Genomic DNA, 18,337 nt, shown 5'->3' on the forward strand with positions numbered 1-18,337 from the left:
CTTTTTTTGAGGTTATCCTCTCCATCAACAGCCAATCATGGTTGTCGGTCGCCGAACAAGGCAGTCGGCCCCGATGGTCAGTCAATGGCGACGACGATCACGGTCAGCCATCATCGACCTCCCGATGAAAGAAAAAAAAAGGAAAGAAACCCCCAATGATGATTGAACAGAGTTGTCGCCCTCCCAATTGCAGAGGACGGCTCCGACAATCGTCTCTCAACTCCACCTTTCCTTCCTCAACGAAAGTCATTTTCTGTGAAGGGGATCAAAGAGGTCGAACCTCCCCCTTGCAATTCAAAAAACGCTATATGTAGCAGGGGGACAGCAGTACTGAAAACCGCTAACGACTGCGACTAGCATGGCCGCCAGCCACTGATAGCAGACGGGGATTTCAAGATGCCAACCCCGTTTGTGCTACCCACCATCACCAGCACTAACGACCGGCTACGAAATGCCATCGATGACAGTGACTCCCTATCATCGATCTACTTCCGTCTGCGGCACAAGAAGAAGTCCGCTGGTACGAGCCAGCCATCCGCTTTGTCGCTAGAAAGCAAGCGACCAAAGTTGATGTGGAGAAAAAATACCAACATAAGCGAGCATCGAATGAACACACCCACATGAGCGTACATGGGCCCATAACCCAATGTTGGCATATTTTAATTAAAACTGAAATATAAAAGTGACATACCAATTATGTCATAGACAAAACGACGTGCAGGTGCTCAGCATTCTCCACAGCCTATCGATGCTCACGATGAACCCAGGCTTTAACGTCAATGGTGAGCAGGACCCTGAACCCAAAGAGAATTACAAGGACGCAGAGGCTTAACTCATCATGCAGCCTTGCTTCTTATTTATAGTGGGGGTTACAAAATGTGAACCCTTTCACATTCACGTAACCCCTAACCCACTAAATCTCAATAATTGCCCACTAACCCCTCATTAGTGTCAAACCCGGTCAAACTATGGGTTGAATCCAAGCCCAAATGTCAAACAATCAATTTCCGAGGCAATGTTGCAAAAAACCTTCCATGGAGTCGCGACGCCTTTAACCAACCTTTTACAAACAGATTTTTTGTGGTGCAAACTTACAAAAGTTACAACAGAATCACCCACATGATCGGCAAAATTCCTAGCATATTTAGGATTTGCCATGTACCCTAAGTCTCAATCTCCCACTATGTAACACAACGATAAAAAAAAGATCTACAACATATTTATACATGATAAGATAACCTTGATTGGAACTCGCAAGCAACTACCTCAAGGCCAAACCCCACCGAGGAAAAAATGGTGTGCATGATGGAGAGATTCTACGATTTTCAGTCAACAAAAGGTTCCGTATCCATGCAGAGATGAATTAATTTGCGCTGGTAATGCCCATAATATTCACCAACAGCAACAACATCGTCATGATCATTGTTGAGAATAGGAAGTAAATTGGATTTTCGTTCACTGCCACTATTTTCTTTTGATAATGCTTCAGAATCCTCAGATAGAGAGGCAAGTTGTGAATTGATCTCATGGCAAGCCAATAGAAACATCGCAGCTGCATCAGGTAGCTGTGAAGCACGAAGAGCAGCCAATGCCTCGGAGAGAGAACCCGATGCAACATATAACATTAACGCCCTGCACAGTTGCGCAAAAAAGAAAACAAAATTGAGAGTAAGAAAGGAACCAGTTGAAATTAGAGAGCAGCTTTTAATTACCTCCAAATGTTATGTTCATTGTTCAGCGTATGATCAGCCCATCTTTGTAACACCCTGCAGGACAGGTTAAGGTTGAGAGAGAGGGAGAGGATGCAAATTAATAAAACCTTGACTTGGAAGACAGGAGAATTCATCATGTTGCTTCAGTTATCGTGTACAAAAAACAGGTGAAATAATTGAGAAGGGCTAAGCCTGAGATCCTTTATTATATAGGGCATGGATTTCAGTGTATTTCATTCCATGACCAATGCATATATTCTAGAAATTGTAGAGAAAACAACTATCCATAATCTCTTCAGAAACAACTTCAACCTTACCAACCATGGGGGATGAAGTATGAACGACTACACAGTTAGAAGTACTCCTAACGCTCGAACATGCTGCGTTTTCTAATTCACATTCAAGTCTCAACACCATGCAAGGGATTGTGCATACTAGACTGTGGCTGCAAATCACGTTAAGAAGTGGGATAATTCTTTAACATTGTTTCATTTCTGGTCGAGTAATTGTTATTATGGTTGAGTCTTTCCCTTGTCTTCATCAAGTAAACATGTCACATTCATCCTTTCCTCTCTTTTTCATTTTCGGTCTCTTCCATAAATATTCATCATAAACTAAGTTATCAACTTTTTTCCTTCCCTTACCTTACGACAGCCACCAAACCCCCCACCCCAACCCACACTTTTTGCTTCCCAATCACTCTCAATGAAAATAAGAATGTTGCTCTACAATCAATATGATCTTGTATTTTCCTGTTGGATAATCTAGAAAGGTGTGCTGGGATGCAATGATCTAAAGTTACCAAGCTCATCACCAGCGGGGAGGAAATTTATCATACAATCCCATGCATTGTATGATAAATTTATCAACTCTACTTTTGTCATAGAAAAAATCAATTGAAACCGACTGCTAAAGCAGATGGTATTTTTTTGTGACTCGTTCAGGTAGATGTTCAGTCAAGTCATGATATCTTTCCCAAATAGAACTGATGCTACAGAATTTTCTGAAAAAAAATTCAGGTAAAGTACCAGATCATAGGACAAGAGTCTTTGCCTGGCTCATGTCACAAAATCTGTCTTCCGGCGACTGTGAATATGAACTATGAAGCTTAGAGGTTACAGCCAGACAAGCTGTTTGGTGTTGCATTATGCTGCAGACCTCAATGCACTTGTTTGTCTTTCCCTGTTTCAAGGCATTAAGAGGTCTTGCATAGGTAAGATTGGGAAGTGGATTTTTCAGGAGCCCAATGCTTTAAGGCAATCATACAGGTTCCCTGAACTAGATAGGAGGGAAGAAGTGAGTACTTTGGAGCTAGTGGCTGGTCCGAGCATTCAGCTGAGATGAAAATAAAGGAAGCAAAGGAACAATCTTTTGAACTGCATGGATTGAAAACTCCAATTCTATTTATATGCCAAGAGAGTAGACTTGAGGAAGACTGGCTGGATCAGGAGACTGTACAGGACAATGAAGACAAAATTCATCTGTTAGGTGTCCCAGAATGGCATCTTGTATTCCAAAATGTAACTCGTTGTTACTAGTAACATTTCCCTTCACTAAAAAACGAATAAATTGAAACTCAATTTAGTATCTTTCTGATCTTGTGCCAATGTGTTCCAAAAAAATAATCCTTAGATCAAGATAACCTTTTTTTGCATAATAGTAAGAAATTTTCCTATTAAAAATAGAAGATATAGCTGGTACAGAAACTTGTTCAAAAACGAAGAGAGTCAAATCAACCTTGCATAGTCAGATCCCTGCAAATGTGTTGCTGCTAATGTTGCTGCATCTATCCAGTACCCAGCATCCTGCAACTGTAAAATCATCAAAAATACACACTAGTAAGCACACTTAGTAGAGAGAAAAAAAAACAAAAGGCACATCACCCAAGGTGGGGAGTATCGTTAACATTAAACTAAATACAAAGTGATAGTTGCTCACATTTATCTGCAATTATATGCAACTAATTTCATATACTGATGTGAGAGCTGTGCTCCTTACATTGTACACAATTCCAGAAAGAATATGAAGCATCTTCAGTCCTTATGTGGTGAGGCATGTGAATCAAATTTAATCAGCATAGGCCTCATGAGAACAACTTAATGAGCAAAGATCACAAGAAAATGTGTAAGCAAACAAAATAAGGATGTACACACAAGAAATTAGGAGAGATGATTGGAAACTTAGAAGGAGACAGTGAAAGGGGACATGGAAGATTATAGAGTGACTTAGGTTGTAGACATAAATAGGAAGAGATGGTGAAAAAAGAGCTATAAAGCAGACTTCATGTAGTTGGGAGAAGGCTTAATGCCAACTATGAGAATATGCATTTGAGATGGGGAAGGGGGGTTTTGTGGGAGGCGCTAATGTTTTTCACAAAGATGGCTGTCTAGTATCAAATTCAAAGATACATTCCAATGACCTGTACTATCTTCTCTTGAATGTCATACATCAATCCATCCACATTACTCCACAAGTAGGTTGTAGAAATCCAATAATGTACCATTTATCTGTCAGACTAATTACTAGCCATTGTCAACAAAACTAAATTCCCATTACAATTCATGAGCTTATGCATTCCTTCATGTCACCGTTGAATTTTAAGAGATTATCGTTCTGGACACTCGGTGAAAAACAAAATACTCTCTCCCTTCAATATAAAAAAATGTAATATGCCATGTGTTCATTGCGTCCATATTGTATGGACTTATTCCATGGACTGAGTTTTCCAAAATTGTTCAAAGTTCCAGATTTTAAACAGGATGAATTCCAACTTTTGATATAATCTTACACAGTTTTAATTCAAAGCACTAAGAGTTGGATAAAAAAATTTATAGAGTATCAAGACTTTGCAAAACTGATCCAATTGTATGTAGGTTTATCCTCCTTGAAGCAAGTCTAATAATACTTGGCATTCATATTGTTATCCCAAAGAACAAGTAGCTAGCTTTCATGAGAACAATAAGGGAAGAATAACACATGAAGCTGACATATATCAATTATAAATATTTTCATTAAGGTAATATTGGCAAAGTTTTTCATCTTCAGAGTAGAAATAAATGGTTCTTGCTGACATGAAGATCTTGCCTGTTATTAAAAACAAAAGGTAAAAAAATATGAGAAAAATTAATTTGAATAAAATTTTCAAGAAAATATTTAGTTTTTAAATTTATGATGGAACTTTTTTTTATTTTTGGCAGAGAAAAAGAACCCAACCTGCGAACAAGCTTCTTGATATCTTCCAACAGCACAGAGTAGATGAGTCCCATATAATGATTTTTCTGTCCTTACCATATTTGCAGCAACCACCTAAAGCCAAAGCAAGAAGTATTATGTCAGTAGTAAAGCTCACATGAAAGGATGAAAGGCCATAAGTATGAGAAGATCTCCATTCAAAAGACAATCATATGTAAGACAGGTTTCCAAGATCACACACCTTAACTGCAAGCTCATGTAATGACATTGAAACAGCAGAGGAAAGTGCAACTGCACGCAAAGCATTTACATAGAAATAAGATCCCTCTGGTGGGGTAGAAAGTAGCAGCGTCACTGCAGCTTCTAAGTTTCCAACAGAGACAAGCCTGATTTCCATAAATCATGAAATTAGAACCCAGTAGATGTCATTGTTTCTCTATAAAACATTTCAAAGGAAATGTGGCAGGGCCTGCAAACAGACTACAAACTCCCATTACGAGAGAAAATGCATACTGTCTCAAAGCATCTCTCAGTCGTCAGTGACATAATTGTCTGTTTTCAAATGCATCCATGCTTTCTGTTAAGAAATAACTGAATCTCAAACTGAAATGTACAGTAGATTCATCCATCAATTAGCTGTTCTACACCGATTCATCGTAAAGACACCCTTTTCATTCTGGTAAAATCATTAGAAACCAATTCTCTTGTCAGAATCAGGTTGGGCTGCTCAGCCACTTGTTTTGGCCAGGTTTGGGCTGCCATTCTGCCCTAACCCAGCCTGGACTGAGTTCCGTCCTAAGCCCACAGCGCATCAACAGTCAGTCAGCCCAAAGAAAATAAGACTCAAACTGGGCCTGCCTGACATGCCACATTGCCGCCTCTTCAGATGGGTTAGGTGGCCTGGCTTGTTTAGGCTCGACCATACAGACCCTTTTGCAAGACAGGCTTGACTGGGCCGTGGCTTGATGACGAGCAGGTCAGCCCATCTAAAATAAGGCCTAGGGTGCATTGGGCTGGCCTGTTGCCTGTTGCCTAGTCCTACTTTCTCTTGGGGGGAATTCCATTTAGGGGCCAACCTTTTGCCCCTAATTCAAAAATACCATGGCGAAAAAATATGCTCACTCAGAAAACCATTATCTGAAACCTGTCTCCAAGAAATGGTTTCAGAAAGCATGGTTCCTCCGCATGAGATGGCTTAGAAAAGGTGAAGGGGATTCCATCCATGCTGGTAGCCATGTACATTTTCCAGGCCATCTCTTGGCCAGAAATGGCAATAAAGCTCCGAGATGTGAATTTCGTTCAGCATTTTGGTAACTAATCAAGAGTCTCGGAAACTTTTCAAATGCATCAGCAGAAAAATGAAAGAAAGCAACATCAAGCTTACTCATGAACACGTTTTTGGATTGCATTCTCCCCATCAAGTTTTTCATGCCAAGGAATTCTCTCACTAGCATTAGCATGTATTTCTCCTTGCTCAAGGGCCATTAAACCAAATCTGGCACAACCCTGAAAAGAGAAGTAGTGAACTTGTGAAAACAAAAAAGAAAGACAAACCAGAAAAGAAATATTTAGTTTTAAGCATGAAATGAGATACATGAAGAGATAGAGACATCCCAACGCCACCAAAATCAACAGTCAATATCAATATCAACACATGATATTGTGATTATGGCATGACGTACCATTCTGGTTTTCATCCAATTTCCTGATAATGATTTTTCTGAGGGTGCCATTATATCAGACATGGTTGCATCTCTATGCTCTTGAATGGACGATAATGACTCAGCCTTTGGAGGAGATTTATCAATCGATTTCTTTGCTAGAAGGCAAAGAAAATACGGCAATTGTAACCAGAAAAGTGCTTCAGAGGGATCTCCAAAAAGTGATGCAGCAAAGGCAAATCTTACTGCATATCCTTTATTCACCAACTTAGAATACTGTTGCACCCTCTCATTGTCAAGCAGACAACCTTGCGTTAAAGAAAACAAAAAGATAAACATTGTATTTTCACATATATCAAGAAGGAAAGAAATGTCATCAAGAAAAAAGAGAAATGCATTTATCAGGAAAAAAAAAGAGAACAAGGGAAACACACCTTCCCTGCGATATGGTTCCAAAACTTTAAGAAGCATTTCTGGAACAGCTGAGTCACCAACATGTGGTAAAACCGATTCAATCATGTAGCCACGGAGGTCACTTTCATAAGTTGAAGCAGTCTCAGAAATTTTGGGGAGACTATTGCTTATGGTAGTGCCAGTCTCAAACCAAGAGGGCTTTACACCCGATTGCAGGACCATTTTTAGTGCCTGTAATTGACAACAATTAAGCAAGAAAGGTAACATAAAGGAAAATAACTAGGGATCTGTCAGTCTTCAAATGTATCAATCACATCTTGAAGATTGAAAATCAAGACAAAGAACATGGCCATTGATTACATTCCAGTGTCAGCAATTATAACTAAAAATAATATTCCAAAGTAAAATAAAGGTTCAAATACTTTATACTATACAAACCCATTTTATAGGCAACAGTATGATAAAAAAGAAATAATAGGAATATCATATGAAATACAAGTTTCGTGACATCAACCTGCAAAAGATTGCCTCTTACCAAAGCATGGGAGGTGGGAAGTAGCACAGGAGAGCATAATGGCATTGGCCTAAATCTCTCTTTAGTAGGCTTCAGATTGTATCCCAGATTAGACTTTCCATCATGACTGCATTTATCATTTAAAAACAAAAAATAAAAACTTTCAAAAAACATTTTGATCTCTAAAACTACAACATAAATAAATACTTCAGGCTAGGAATTAGTTACCATGCACAAAGGATAATGTCATAGTTTGTACATTTTCTCTACAAATTTGTAGAGGATATTAAATGGCAGTACCAAGTTGAACAGAAAAGAATAGGTGGCAAGACAGAAGGGTGTGGTTGGATTCCACCGATTCTCTAATCCAAGGAGGAATTGAGACCAGAGGAGCAAGATCCTTCGACAAGAAAGAGATCAGAGGGGTTCAACCACCACCTAGATGAATTAAATGTCTTGAGCTGTTATAAGCACAAGTTCACAGTTGTAATAACCAATTGTACCATTAGTAAGTCAAAATTTTAAATCACATTGCATTCAAAAGACTACACCCATCTCATTATTTAATCAAGCAATTAACTTTACTGCCTTCAATTAGTTCATGCTTCATACTGAAGCTTGGTGATGAAGATGATAGCATGAGAAAGGTGTGACATAAGGTGTTAAATTAACAGAAAAGTTTACAGCACCCACCACAAATGTATTTTTGCACTCTTAGATTTATAGCTCACAAAGAGTTCAATTTGGTGAGGGGACAAAAATAGCTTAAGTTTAGATGTTGCAGATGGCACACAGTGTTCATTATGACATTCGTGTTCGCAGATCCATGGCTCAAACATAGTCACCAATATGTTGAAAGTATCACAATAATTATCACCATAGTCACCTATATCGCCGATATTTTGAAAATATCATGATATTATCGGCATTTTGAGCAAGGCCAATAATATCAGCAAAATATCATAATATTTTCAAAATATTACTAAAATAAAAATATCGCGATATTATCATGATATTTTTGTGGTTTTTGGAAAACTTGTTTTATATATTTTAAGTTCATTTTTTCTATTTTTTGGTTTCTTTTGTATTTTTAAAACTTTTAGAAGTTGTTTCCTTATATTTTTTGCAAGAGAAATAATAGAAAACCTATTATTTTCCTATGTTTTTTATTATTATTTATATTTTCTCAATTTTTAAAACTGATGAGATTTTTCCAAGAAAAAAACACTTTTTGAAAATATCTCCAAGAAAAAACCTCACCAAGAAATTACCTTGAATGATATAAGTGACTATGATTATCATCATTTCTAGGTAAAACGATATTATCAAACAAAATATTGCAATTTTTTCAAAACATCGTTAAAACATAAATATTGAGATAATATCACAATATTATTATGATATTCTCATGAGAGTTTTTAAATTTTCCTATTTTAATATATTTTTAAGGCTATGATTTCATTTTTTGTTTCTTTTGTATTTTAAGAATTTTTCTACTTGTTTCTTTGTATTTTAGCAAGAAAAATAATAGAAAAAACTTTATTTCTTATTTCTTATTTCTTTTATTATTCTTTATATTTGTTTAAATTTTCATAATTATGAGATTTTTCTAAGATCTTCCCAAGAAAAATCACTTAAAAAACTCCAAGAAAAACCTTCGGTGAAAAATTGCCGAGAAGTGAGAACAATACCAGTGACTATGGGCTCAAAAAGAGATTATTCTAATAGGAGAGAAAAACAACTTAAATTATGGTGTCACAGATGGCATATGGTGAAATTGCTAGAATATCTCATTATGAAAATTAAGCTGCATGAAACCCATTGGTGTTGCAAAATGAACCTCCATGTCTCAACCATCAAGAGCACCAATCAAGTAGGGGTAATGGTTATAACTCCAACTTTCCTTGAGAGGAAAAAAGAAACAAGAATACCCAATAAATTTACCAAAAGTAGGACTGGTAAATGAGTCAAACAAGCCGAGCTTGAAGTGCTCAAGCTTGGATAATTCTTGCGGTGCACCAAGCCAAGTTCGAGCTCATAATGAGCCCAAACTAAACAAGCCAAAGAGTTGGCTTGTTTATAAAAAAATGCATTATTTCAAAGCCAGAAGTAATAGGATTATAAAATTTTACATTGTTTCAAAGCTGGGAGCAATAAGATTTTATCTCTAAACCTATTGCTTGCAGACGAAATACTTCAATCATGTGTTCTATATTATACTATATGATGTAAAATATATCTAAAATATCTTTATTACTACTTAATGAGCCCATACAAGCTGAGTCAAGCCGAACACCTGTTTATGTTCACTCCACGAGCCTATTTTTGAGTTTAAAAGAGCTTTTTGTGAGTCGAGCCACGAGCAGCTCAGCTTGTTCCCCAGCCCTAACCGAAAGACTTGCCAAATAGTAATATCTAACCTTTCTTATCATAGATGTGCTCATGTTTCTCACTTGTTAATCATATGATGGTTTATTCTTTTACTCTCCTAGTAACTCCATGCCTAACTTGTAGAGCACTTATAACAACCACATACCTATCCTACCCTTCTTATACCTGCCGCCACTCAAAAACCCCTAAAATTCCTTAAAATAACCCATATCCCTTTAAGAAACTTTGTCTTTGACTCTATAGTTTTTCAACTTTTAAACACTCAATCCCAGCTATTACAGCCAAGGTTGCAAGAGTGTATTGTTACCCGTATCGGTTGGGCCCAAAGTTAGATACATATTGTAGCACAACGTAAAAATCATAATTTTTAATATTTTTTTTTTCAAAAAATCAAGAAAATCAGAAAAAATAGAAAAATTTCTAAAAAAATTATAACACATGGAACAATGTTGAATTGCACAAAATCATACTTTCATATTACATAAACAAAAACAAAATAACCAAGTTTATGAACACTTAAGTGTTAAATAACCAAGTTTTTTTTTAAATATAACCTCAACCATCATCATTATCTTCTTCTTCCGTGAGAAATCCACAAAGGCCCTCTCCCTTGCGCACGAATCAGCACCCAAATCGCTCTCATGCCTCCACACAAATGAGAGAATCGTCCCTAGGAAGGACTTTAAAACTCAAAAATTAAAAAGTGGAGTTTTGGCCCCTTCTAAAGTGTGTCAGACATGTATCATATGATACAAGGTTGTATTGTATGATGCAGGGTTGTACTGTACGATATAGGGCTGTACTATACGATATAGTCAACACGAATACGATACACACTTATATCGTGATACGAGTGTGTATTGTATCGAGTTAGGCCATAGTAATAATATGTATCATACCGTATCATAAGATATGATACAATACTTAAAACATTGATTTCAACCCTTTAAACCAACGAATTTGGCTACAAATCAAACAATCCTTTAAAACTCAAAAAACAAGACATGAGACAGAAAATATTTTGAAAAATCTGTTTCTTTGATACAAACTTCAAAAAAATCTTGAAAAGGGCCTTTAATCTTTATGAATCCTACACTAACAGAGGCCTAAAACTCAACGTGAAATCTCACTTCTACATAACAGTCGGTATCCGTTATATTGATGCCATATTCGCACTGGACCACTACAAAAACTCTTTAAAATGCATGGCCTTTGCTCTTGTACAATCTTGTGGAGTCCAATATCTCAGCAGTATTATCTGTGAAGAGGTAGGCCACAAGTTATGGTGTTTACTAGGACCTTAGTAACTTGATCTCTTGGTCAAGTAGAAGATGAAGAACTATGAGCCACTCTAGTACCAAGGCAAAATACCAAGCTATGGCAGCGGTTATAACTGAAGTTTCGTGGAGACATCATTATTAATTAGCCTATATCAGAAGATCACAAGATCTTTATTATATTATGATGTCATAACTATATTTGATAACCTCTTGCAGCATGGAAAGATGAAACATGTAGAACTAGATCAACACTTTGTGAAATAAAATACTAAGGATAAAGAAATTCTGCAACTTTTCATTGGTGGGGATGATCAAGTGGCAGATTTATTCACTCTCACAATGAGACAAGTAGACATTGATTCTTGAAAGGCAAACTAACCATGGTACTAACACATGCACAATCGAAAGGACCATTTTAAGGAGGTGTAGTATTTATGATGTTTGTATAGTGTTAATATACTTTGTATAATAGGGGTATACATGTTATTCAAGTTATAACACAGTACCTAATGTAAACCACACATGTAAGAAGGGACTTTTATACATCTATATTAAAATAGAAGATATATATTATGCCCCAACCCTAGCCTATGGCTTTTCGGATCCAAATCTTTCCATTTCTCTTCTCTTCTCTTGCTCACTCTCACAATATTCACCCTCCCCATCACTTTGGAAGTTTACAGTGGATGCACAGAATTGGCTTTGACAAAATGAAATGAAACCTTTTTTATTAATAAATTGGAAAGAGATTTTAACTTTCACAAATCCCACCAACTTAGACACAATTATTACAAGATATTTTTGACAAAATACTTCTAAACTAATCTGTCTCAATAACAAAAATCCACAGAAAGCAAGCCTGCGATCCACAAGTCCACGTGTGCATATTTTAATCCAATTTCAAAAATCAGAAACTAAGGCTTAGAATTTGGACTATTAGAATTCAACTGGTCTTTTTGGGGTTCCTTGATCATGTAGAAAATGTTGTGCCTTGCCCATTCAACATACATTCTTCACGTTCATAGAAGAAAAGGTGAAATAACTTAAAACTAGTTTAATCAACCAAATGAGATACAAAAATAAGATTTTTGTAGATGTTGGGAACAAGAAAAGTATGCAGTAGAGACAAAGGAAGACCAGAAACATAAGCACTTCCAATATGAATCGTAGAGTAAACTTTACCATCCTTTGTGACTATCCTACCGTAGCCATTATAATTTTTTTGTTAGTGATCTTATGACACTTCTAGTGACATGATTGCTTTCACTAGAATCTATGCATCAAGCTCCATGTAAAGAAAAATGTTGATTTATCTGTGTGATGTTGAACACAGAAACAAGTATGTTAGAGATTCAGACTTGAGCAGAATTAGTATTAAGAGCACAAATAATTATCTCAGAGGTCGGGGTAGGCCTAGGAAGACTTGGATGGAGATGATAGGAAAGGATATGAATGCTTTGAACCTCACCAAGGACATGGCATTGGATAGAAATGATTGGAGGAGAAGGATTCATGTGGAAGACCCAGAATGATTTTCTTTGTTGGTTCATATCGCCGACCCCAATTGTTTTGGGATGAAGGCGTAGTTGTTGTTGTTGTTGTTGTTGTTGTTGTTGTTGTCTGTTGCTTCATAAAGTCAAAAGCTCCCAACAATCATTTTCACAATGTCCTCGTTTCTTGAATAACTGCAAGTAACCACATTCTTTAGGACTTTACTATTTTGGGGTAAAGGCAACATAGAGAGGAGGTGCTCACTTTTCCTTTATGTTGATGTTTTTATTTAAATTGCATTATTACCATAGATTCAATTCATTTTGTTTTAACAAAGGATCTAAGAGTACAAATTAACATGGTTGACATAAAAATTGTTTAGGTCCAAACCATTATAATCCATGGGTTTAACGAAATCTCATTCTTGGTTTTAATTTAGGCCCCGTTTGGATGATAAGGCCCCAAGGGTCCAAACCTGGGTTTTAGAAACTCAGGTTTAGACTTAACAACCTGGTTTTTGGTAAACTCTGGTTTACACCTTTTTGCACTTTGTTTGGATGACAAAAAAGAGAAAATTAGGTTTTATCACACCTGAAAATATTTAAAAAGAGAGAGAAATTGGTCTAACCATTTCCTAGTCACTCACCGGTCGGAGAATGTCCAGGCTGGTACTAACCATGCCAGACAATACCACCCCAGCCGCTGGTACCGCCCATGCCAAATAATACCACCCCAGCCAGTGGGTGACCAAAAAACGGTTGGAAAATGTCCAAAATGAAAAAACAAAAAAAAAAGAAAACCATCATTCTTCCGCCAACTACCGATCAGAAAATTTTTTGAGGGTGTCATTCATATTGGATGGCACCTTCTATCATTTTTCGGCCATTGGCCAGTCAGAAAATGAATGAAAAACAACCAAAACAAAGAAGAAAAGTAAATTAGTTGCTTTCCAGCCAACCAATGGCCAGAAAAACTCTTGAAGGTGCCATCCTTGTTGGATTCCACTTTTCAACAAATTTCTGCCATTGGTGAACAAGAATATGGCTGAAAATAGAGAAAATTAAAAAAAAAAAGAGATAACCTTTTCCAGTGTTGGGCCTCTAGAAAACAATCAAGATGATGCCATCTGATGAGGCCAACACCATCATACCAACTGTCGACCATAATCCACCCATATGCTGGTCAGATGGTGGTTGAGCACCTCCCTTGAGAAATGTTATGAAGGAGAGAAAGAGGGTGGGGTAAGGGTGGAGTGTCAAGAGGCACCTGATAAACCTAGTTTGAGGGTGAAAAATCACCCCTTGAGATGATTTTTCCTAACCAGGTTTTGGGATGATTTGTTTCCAAAACTTGGTTTTGGAGGTAGAGGGCAAAACCTAGGTTCTGAGATACCTAGGTTTGGATTAAAACCAAGTTTTTGGCAAACCTAGTTTGCGAAAAACTTGAGCTTTTGATTGTTTGGCTGACTAAAAACTTGGGTATCCGAGTTTTTGGTTAGAAAAACCAAAAAAAGAAAAGAAAAATAAAAGAAAATTGGTTAGCTGATTTCCAACCACCCACCAATTGGAAATGGTTGGCATGCCACTGTCCATGCTAGACAATAGCAGTCTGGCCATTTCTCCAAGCAGTGGATGGATAGAGAATGGTTAAAAAAAATAGAAAGAAATAAATTGTAAAAAATATAGACTGCCCATTTTCCCATCTGCTGACCAAAGTGGTTGGGATAGCACCGGCAACCAATGTTGTAATTAGCGTATTGGAACCCATATCGAAAGGGTTGGTGATACCGGTGTATCGTACCGCATCATATCGTATTGTAAGATACGGAAAAAATCTTATTTTAAAAATCACAAAAATTACAAAAAGTGAAAAAAAATTCAAAAAACAAAAAAATTAAATTAAATTATAGAATAAAATAGAAAAAATAAATCAAATTTAAGCATTATGAACAATTAAGCATACACATGTACTATTATAACATGTGAAACAATATTGTAACAAACTAACAACCAACAAAAACAAAAGGTTTACTATTAAAGAGTCACATTAGATAACAAACAAAAGAAAAAGGTTTTAAGTAAACAAATTATAGCAATCACATAATATAAAAATAAAACTTAATAATAACTGAACAGTGTATCGTATCATTTCATGCGGTATATTGTATCGCATGGACCAGCAATACTGTGTATTGTATAATATGATATGATATGATACTGATAACACTGCTGACAACCACTACCCATGCTAGTCGGTGTCATCCCAACCATTTTTTGGTCAATAGATGGCCGAAAAACGGCAGCGCATCAAAAATAGCATAACAAAAAAAACGAAAATGCCATGGCCATTTTTCAGCCATCTACCACCAACTGGAAAATGTCTAGGATGGCACCGACCGACATGGCCAATGCCAACTTATGCATCTCTGGCCATTTTCTGACTGCTATAAACAACAACAACAACAACTACGCCTTCATCCCAAAACAATTGGGGTCAGCGATATGAACCAAAAAAGAAATTCATTTTGGGTCTTCCACATGAATCCTTTTCCTCCAATCATTTCTATCCAACGCCATGTCCTCGGTGAGGTTCAAAGCATTCATATCCTTTCCTATCATCTCCATCCAAGTCTTCCTAGGCCTACCCCGACCTCTTTTAACTAATATATTTTCCCATTTCTCCAACCTTCTAACTGGAGCATCATTAGACCTTCGCCGAATATGTCCAAACCACCGTAAACGATTCTCTCGCATCTTATTTTCAATGGGTGCAACACCTACCTTCTTACGTATCTCTTCGTTCCGAATCTTATCTTTTATTGTATTTCCACACATCCATCTAAGCATCCGCATCTCAGCTACACTCATTTTTTGAATATGATGTCTCTTGGCAGCCCAACATTCCGTACCATATAGTAAAGCGGGTCTAACAGTCGTCCTATAAAACTTTCCCTTCAACCGCAATGGCATTCTACGATCGCACAGCACTCCAGTAGCACTTTTCCATTTCATCCACCCAACCTTTATCCTATGATTTACATCTCCATCAATTTCTCCATACTTTTGAATGATGGATCCCAAATATTTGAAATAATCATTCACCGGTATATCTTGCTCACCAAGCTTCACTACACTCCCATCACTACTTCGTTGCTTACTAAACCGACATTCCATATATTCAGTCTTACTCTTACTCAACTTAAAACCTCTAGCTTCCAATGTCTGTCTCCATAATTCTAACTTAGCATTAACCCCAGCTCTAGACTCATCAATCAAAACAATATCATCAGCAAACAACATACACCACGGTACATTTTCTTGAATTGATCTCGTAAGCTCATCCATCACTATCGCAAATAGGAAAGGGCTTAAAGCAGATCCTTGATGTAACCCAACCGTTATCGGAAAATTGGTTGTCACCATTTTCTGACTGCTATATGGATGGAAAATGGCCCAACATCAAAATAAACACAAAAATAAAAAATAAGCTTTCCATTTTTCCATCTATCAGCCAGAAGATGGCCAGGATGGCACCGGCCAACAGGGCCACTGTTGGTCGATAGATGGCTGAAAATGGCCACAACATTAAAAAACAATATTTCAATCATTTTTTGCTGCAAAATGGTGAGTCCGGATGGGGGGAAATTTGATTGCACAAAATTTTGTGCATTAAGCACCCCATCACCCTCCATCAGGTCTTGGGTCCCACACCTAACAGGCCCTGTCCCCAAGATGGAGGGTGATCAGGTGCTTAATGCACAAATATTTGTGCAATCATATTGCACCTGATCTTTTCGCCAAAATGGCCAACGTGGTACCGTCCATGTTGGGTGATACCATGTCAACTGGTCACCAACCGGAAATGGTCAGCAAGTGGGATCCCAAAATGAGGTCCCCAAGATGAGGGTGGGGAGAGGGTAACAAACCCCTACCCCCTGATAAACCTGGTTTGGATTGCTCACAAATTAGGTTTTCATCGAAAACTTGGTTTGCTAAAACCAAGTTTTTGGCATCCAAACGATGCTAAAAAACTTGTTTTACTGTTTTAAGTTTTAACTGGGTTTTCAACCAAAACCAGGTTAGAAACCTTGCTTTGGGTGTCACCCAAACGATGCCCTGGTTTTTAACCAGGTTTTGGGTGTCATCCAAATGCAGCCTTAGTTCTTGCACGAATTTAAGTATGATCTAATAAAGCCTCAACAAAAGTTTAATCAGTTATATTTGAGACAAATCAAAGAAAACATAAACCCACCTACTTTCAACTTGGATCCTCATGGTTCAAACTCTCATTAGAATCATGAAGTCAATTTTGGATCCATTATACTCATTTCACTTAATCGATCCACCATATAATCCAAGCACGATTATCTTTAAAAATTATTTTAGACAATTTGGCATATAGACAACAATAATCTCGTGTATGAATATTTATAAACATTGTTTCAATTTCTTACCTATAAACAGGATAACATAAATACATCCAAAATCAATTATAAAAAAGTGAAACTTGTCTAGGTGCCCACTGCCCAAGCACAATAGTTTTAGCACGACAATTTCTTCATTCATTACTTTGTCGTTGGAATTTGTACATATGTGCCTCACCAACCCCTAGATGTCCACAGCCAAAAAAAAAGATTCACTAACAATAACAGCATACACATTCAGATTTCATGTCTCTAAGATGGCAAACTCTATAAACAATATATGATTATCAAGTTTGATACTCTATATATTATACTCGATTTGTAATTGTGTTATGAAAATGGGTTAGCAGTCATACATGCTAACTTCAATAAGACGAAAGCTGCTGTCAGCCCCTGCTATGCATAGAGCCAATGATTCTTCTCCATCTGTTCGTAAGGGCAACCAATCAAGCTCTAGAACAAGTGTTCCAAGAAATTGTGGTTGTAGAAGTGCATTGGCTAGTGGATCTTGAGTATCCTGCCAAAGACACAAGATTAACCTAACTAAGCATTTCAGTTAGATTATAAAGTTGTCAATAAAATATGACCCATAAACATGAAAATTACTTATGTAGCTAAGAAAGAGAACAATTCATCAATGAGATGAAATATTCTAAAAAAATGAATACCTGGAAGACAATTATATTAAAGGGGGCCTGTAGGTTCTGTGTGAAAAATTTTAACCAACACATAACCACACCAATGAGAATGGGTATTGTGTGCAAGCATAGGGAGATATGGTTCAGAATTTGTTCAGACGTAGCATTACTCAATCCAAAAAAATCAGACCTACGTTAATTTTGGTTCAGATTTAGACTAGGCTTTGATCTAGAAATCACTAAAACAAGACAAATTAGTCCAGAAAACAAAAACCCATATCCAAGCATAATCTGTTTAACTACCCAGATTCAATCCCATCTACGTCAAGTCCAAGCTCAATTTCATCCCCTCCGGGTTATTAGCGCTGTCTCTGCAGTAATCATAAATTTTCATATATGTTGTGGTATCAAGCTTTTTGAAAGTTTCTGATAAAGTCCGAGTTACCAGGTTCTGCTCTATTTTAGGCCTTTTTGCCTGATGCGTTATGCTATAAGGATCTGATGGAACCTCACAAACCACCAAAGCCAGCTTGAATCAATCAGATTGTAGTAACCCCTATCAAAACCAACCATTAAGTAATTGCATGAGGTAATAGTTTATTAAACCTAACTAAACTAGTT

The 18,337-nt window shown here is 37.0% G+C and overlaps 1 protein-coding gene across 1 annotated transcript in view; it reads right to left on the reverse strand.

Moving 5' to 3' along the window:
* Window positions 1-1,030: 1,030 nt before the first annotated feature.
* Window positions 1,031-18,337, reverse strand: part of LOC149833762 (Transducin family protein / WD-40 repeat family protein) — a 40,819-nt gene continuing 23,512 nt past the window's right edge. Inside the window, exons 11-20 of the mRNA XM_090011010.1 lie at window positions 17,435-17,595; window positions 7,515-7,620; window positions 7,000-7,210; window positions 6,587-6,873; window positions 6,289-6,410; window positions 5,146-5,290; window positions 4,926-5,018; window positions 3,450-3,523; window positions 1,713-1,766; window positions 1,031-1,632 (exon numbers count right to left, since the gene is read on the reverse strand). Of these exons, the coding sequence (XP_089867136.1) occupies window positions 1,326-1,632; window positions 1,713-1,766; window positions 3,450-3,523; window positions 4,926-5,018; window positions 5,146-5,290; window positions 6,289-6,410; window positions 6,587-6,873; window positions 7,000-7,210; window positions 7,515-7,620; window positions 17,435-17,595 (1,560 nt within the window). The 3' untranslated portion in view covers window positions 1,031-1,325. The remainder of the gene's footprint in view (window positions 1,633-1,712; window positions 1,767-3,449; window positions 3,524-4,925; window positions 5,019-5,145; window positions 5,291-6,288; window positions 6,411-6,586; window positions 6,874-6,999; window positions 7,211-7,514; window positions 7,621-17,434; window positions 17,596-18,337) is intronic.

This window comes from Nuphar pumila, chromosome 6, assembly GCF_984573655.1.
Source record: "Nuphar pumila chromosome 6, dmNupPumi1.hap1.1, whole genome shotgun sequence".
Lineage (NCBI taxonomy): Eukaryota > Viridiplantae > Streptophyta > Magnoliopsida > Nymphaeales > Nymphaeaceae > Nuphar > Nuphar pumila.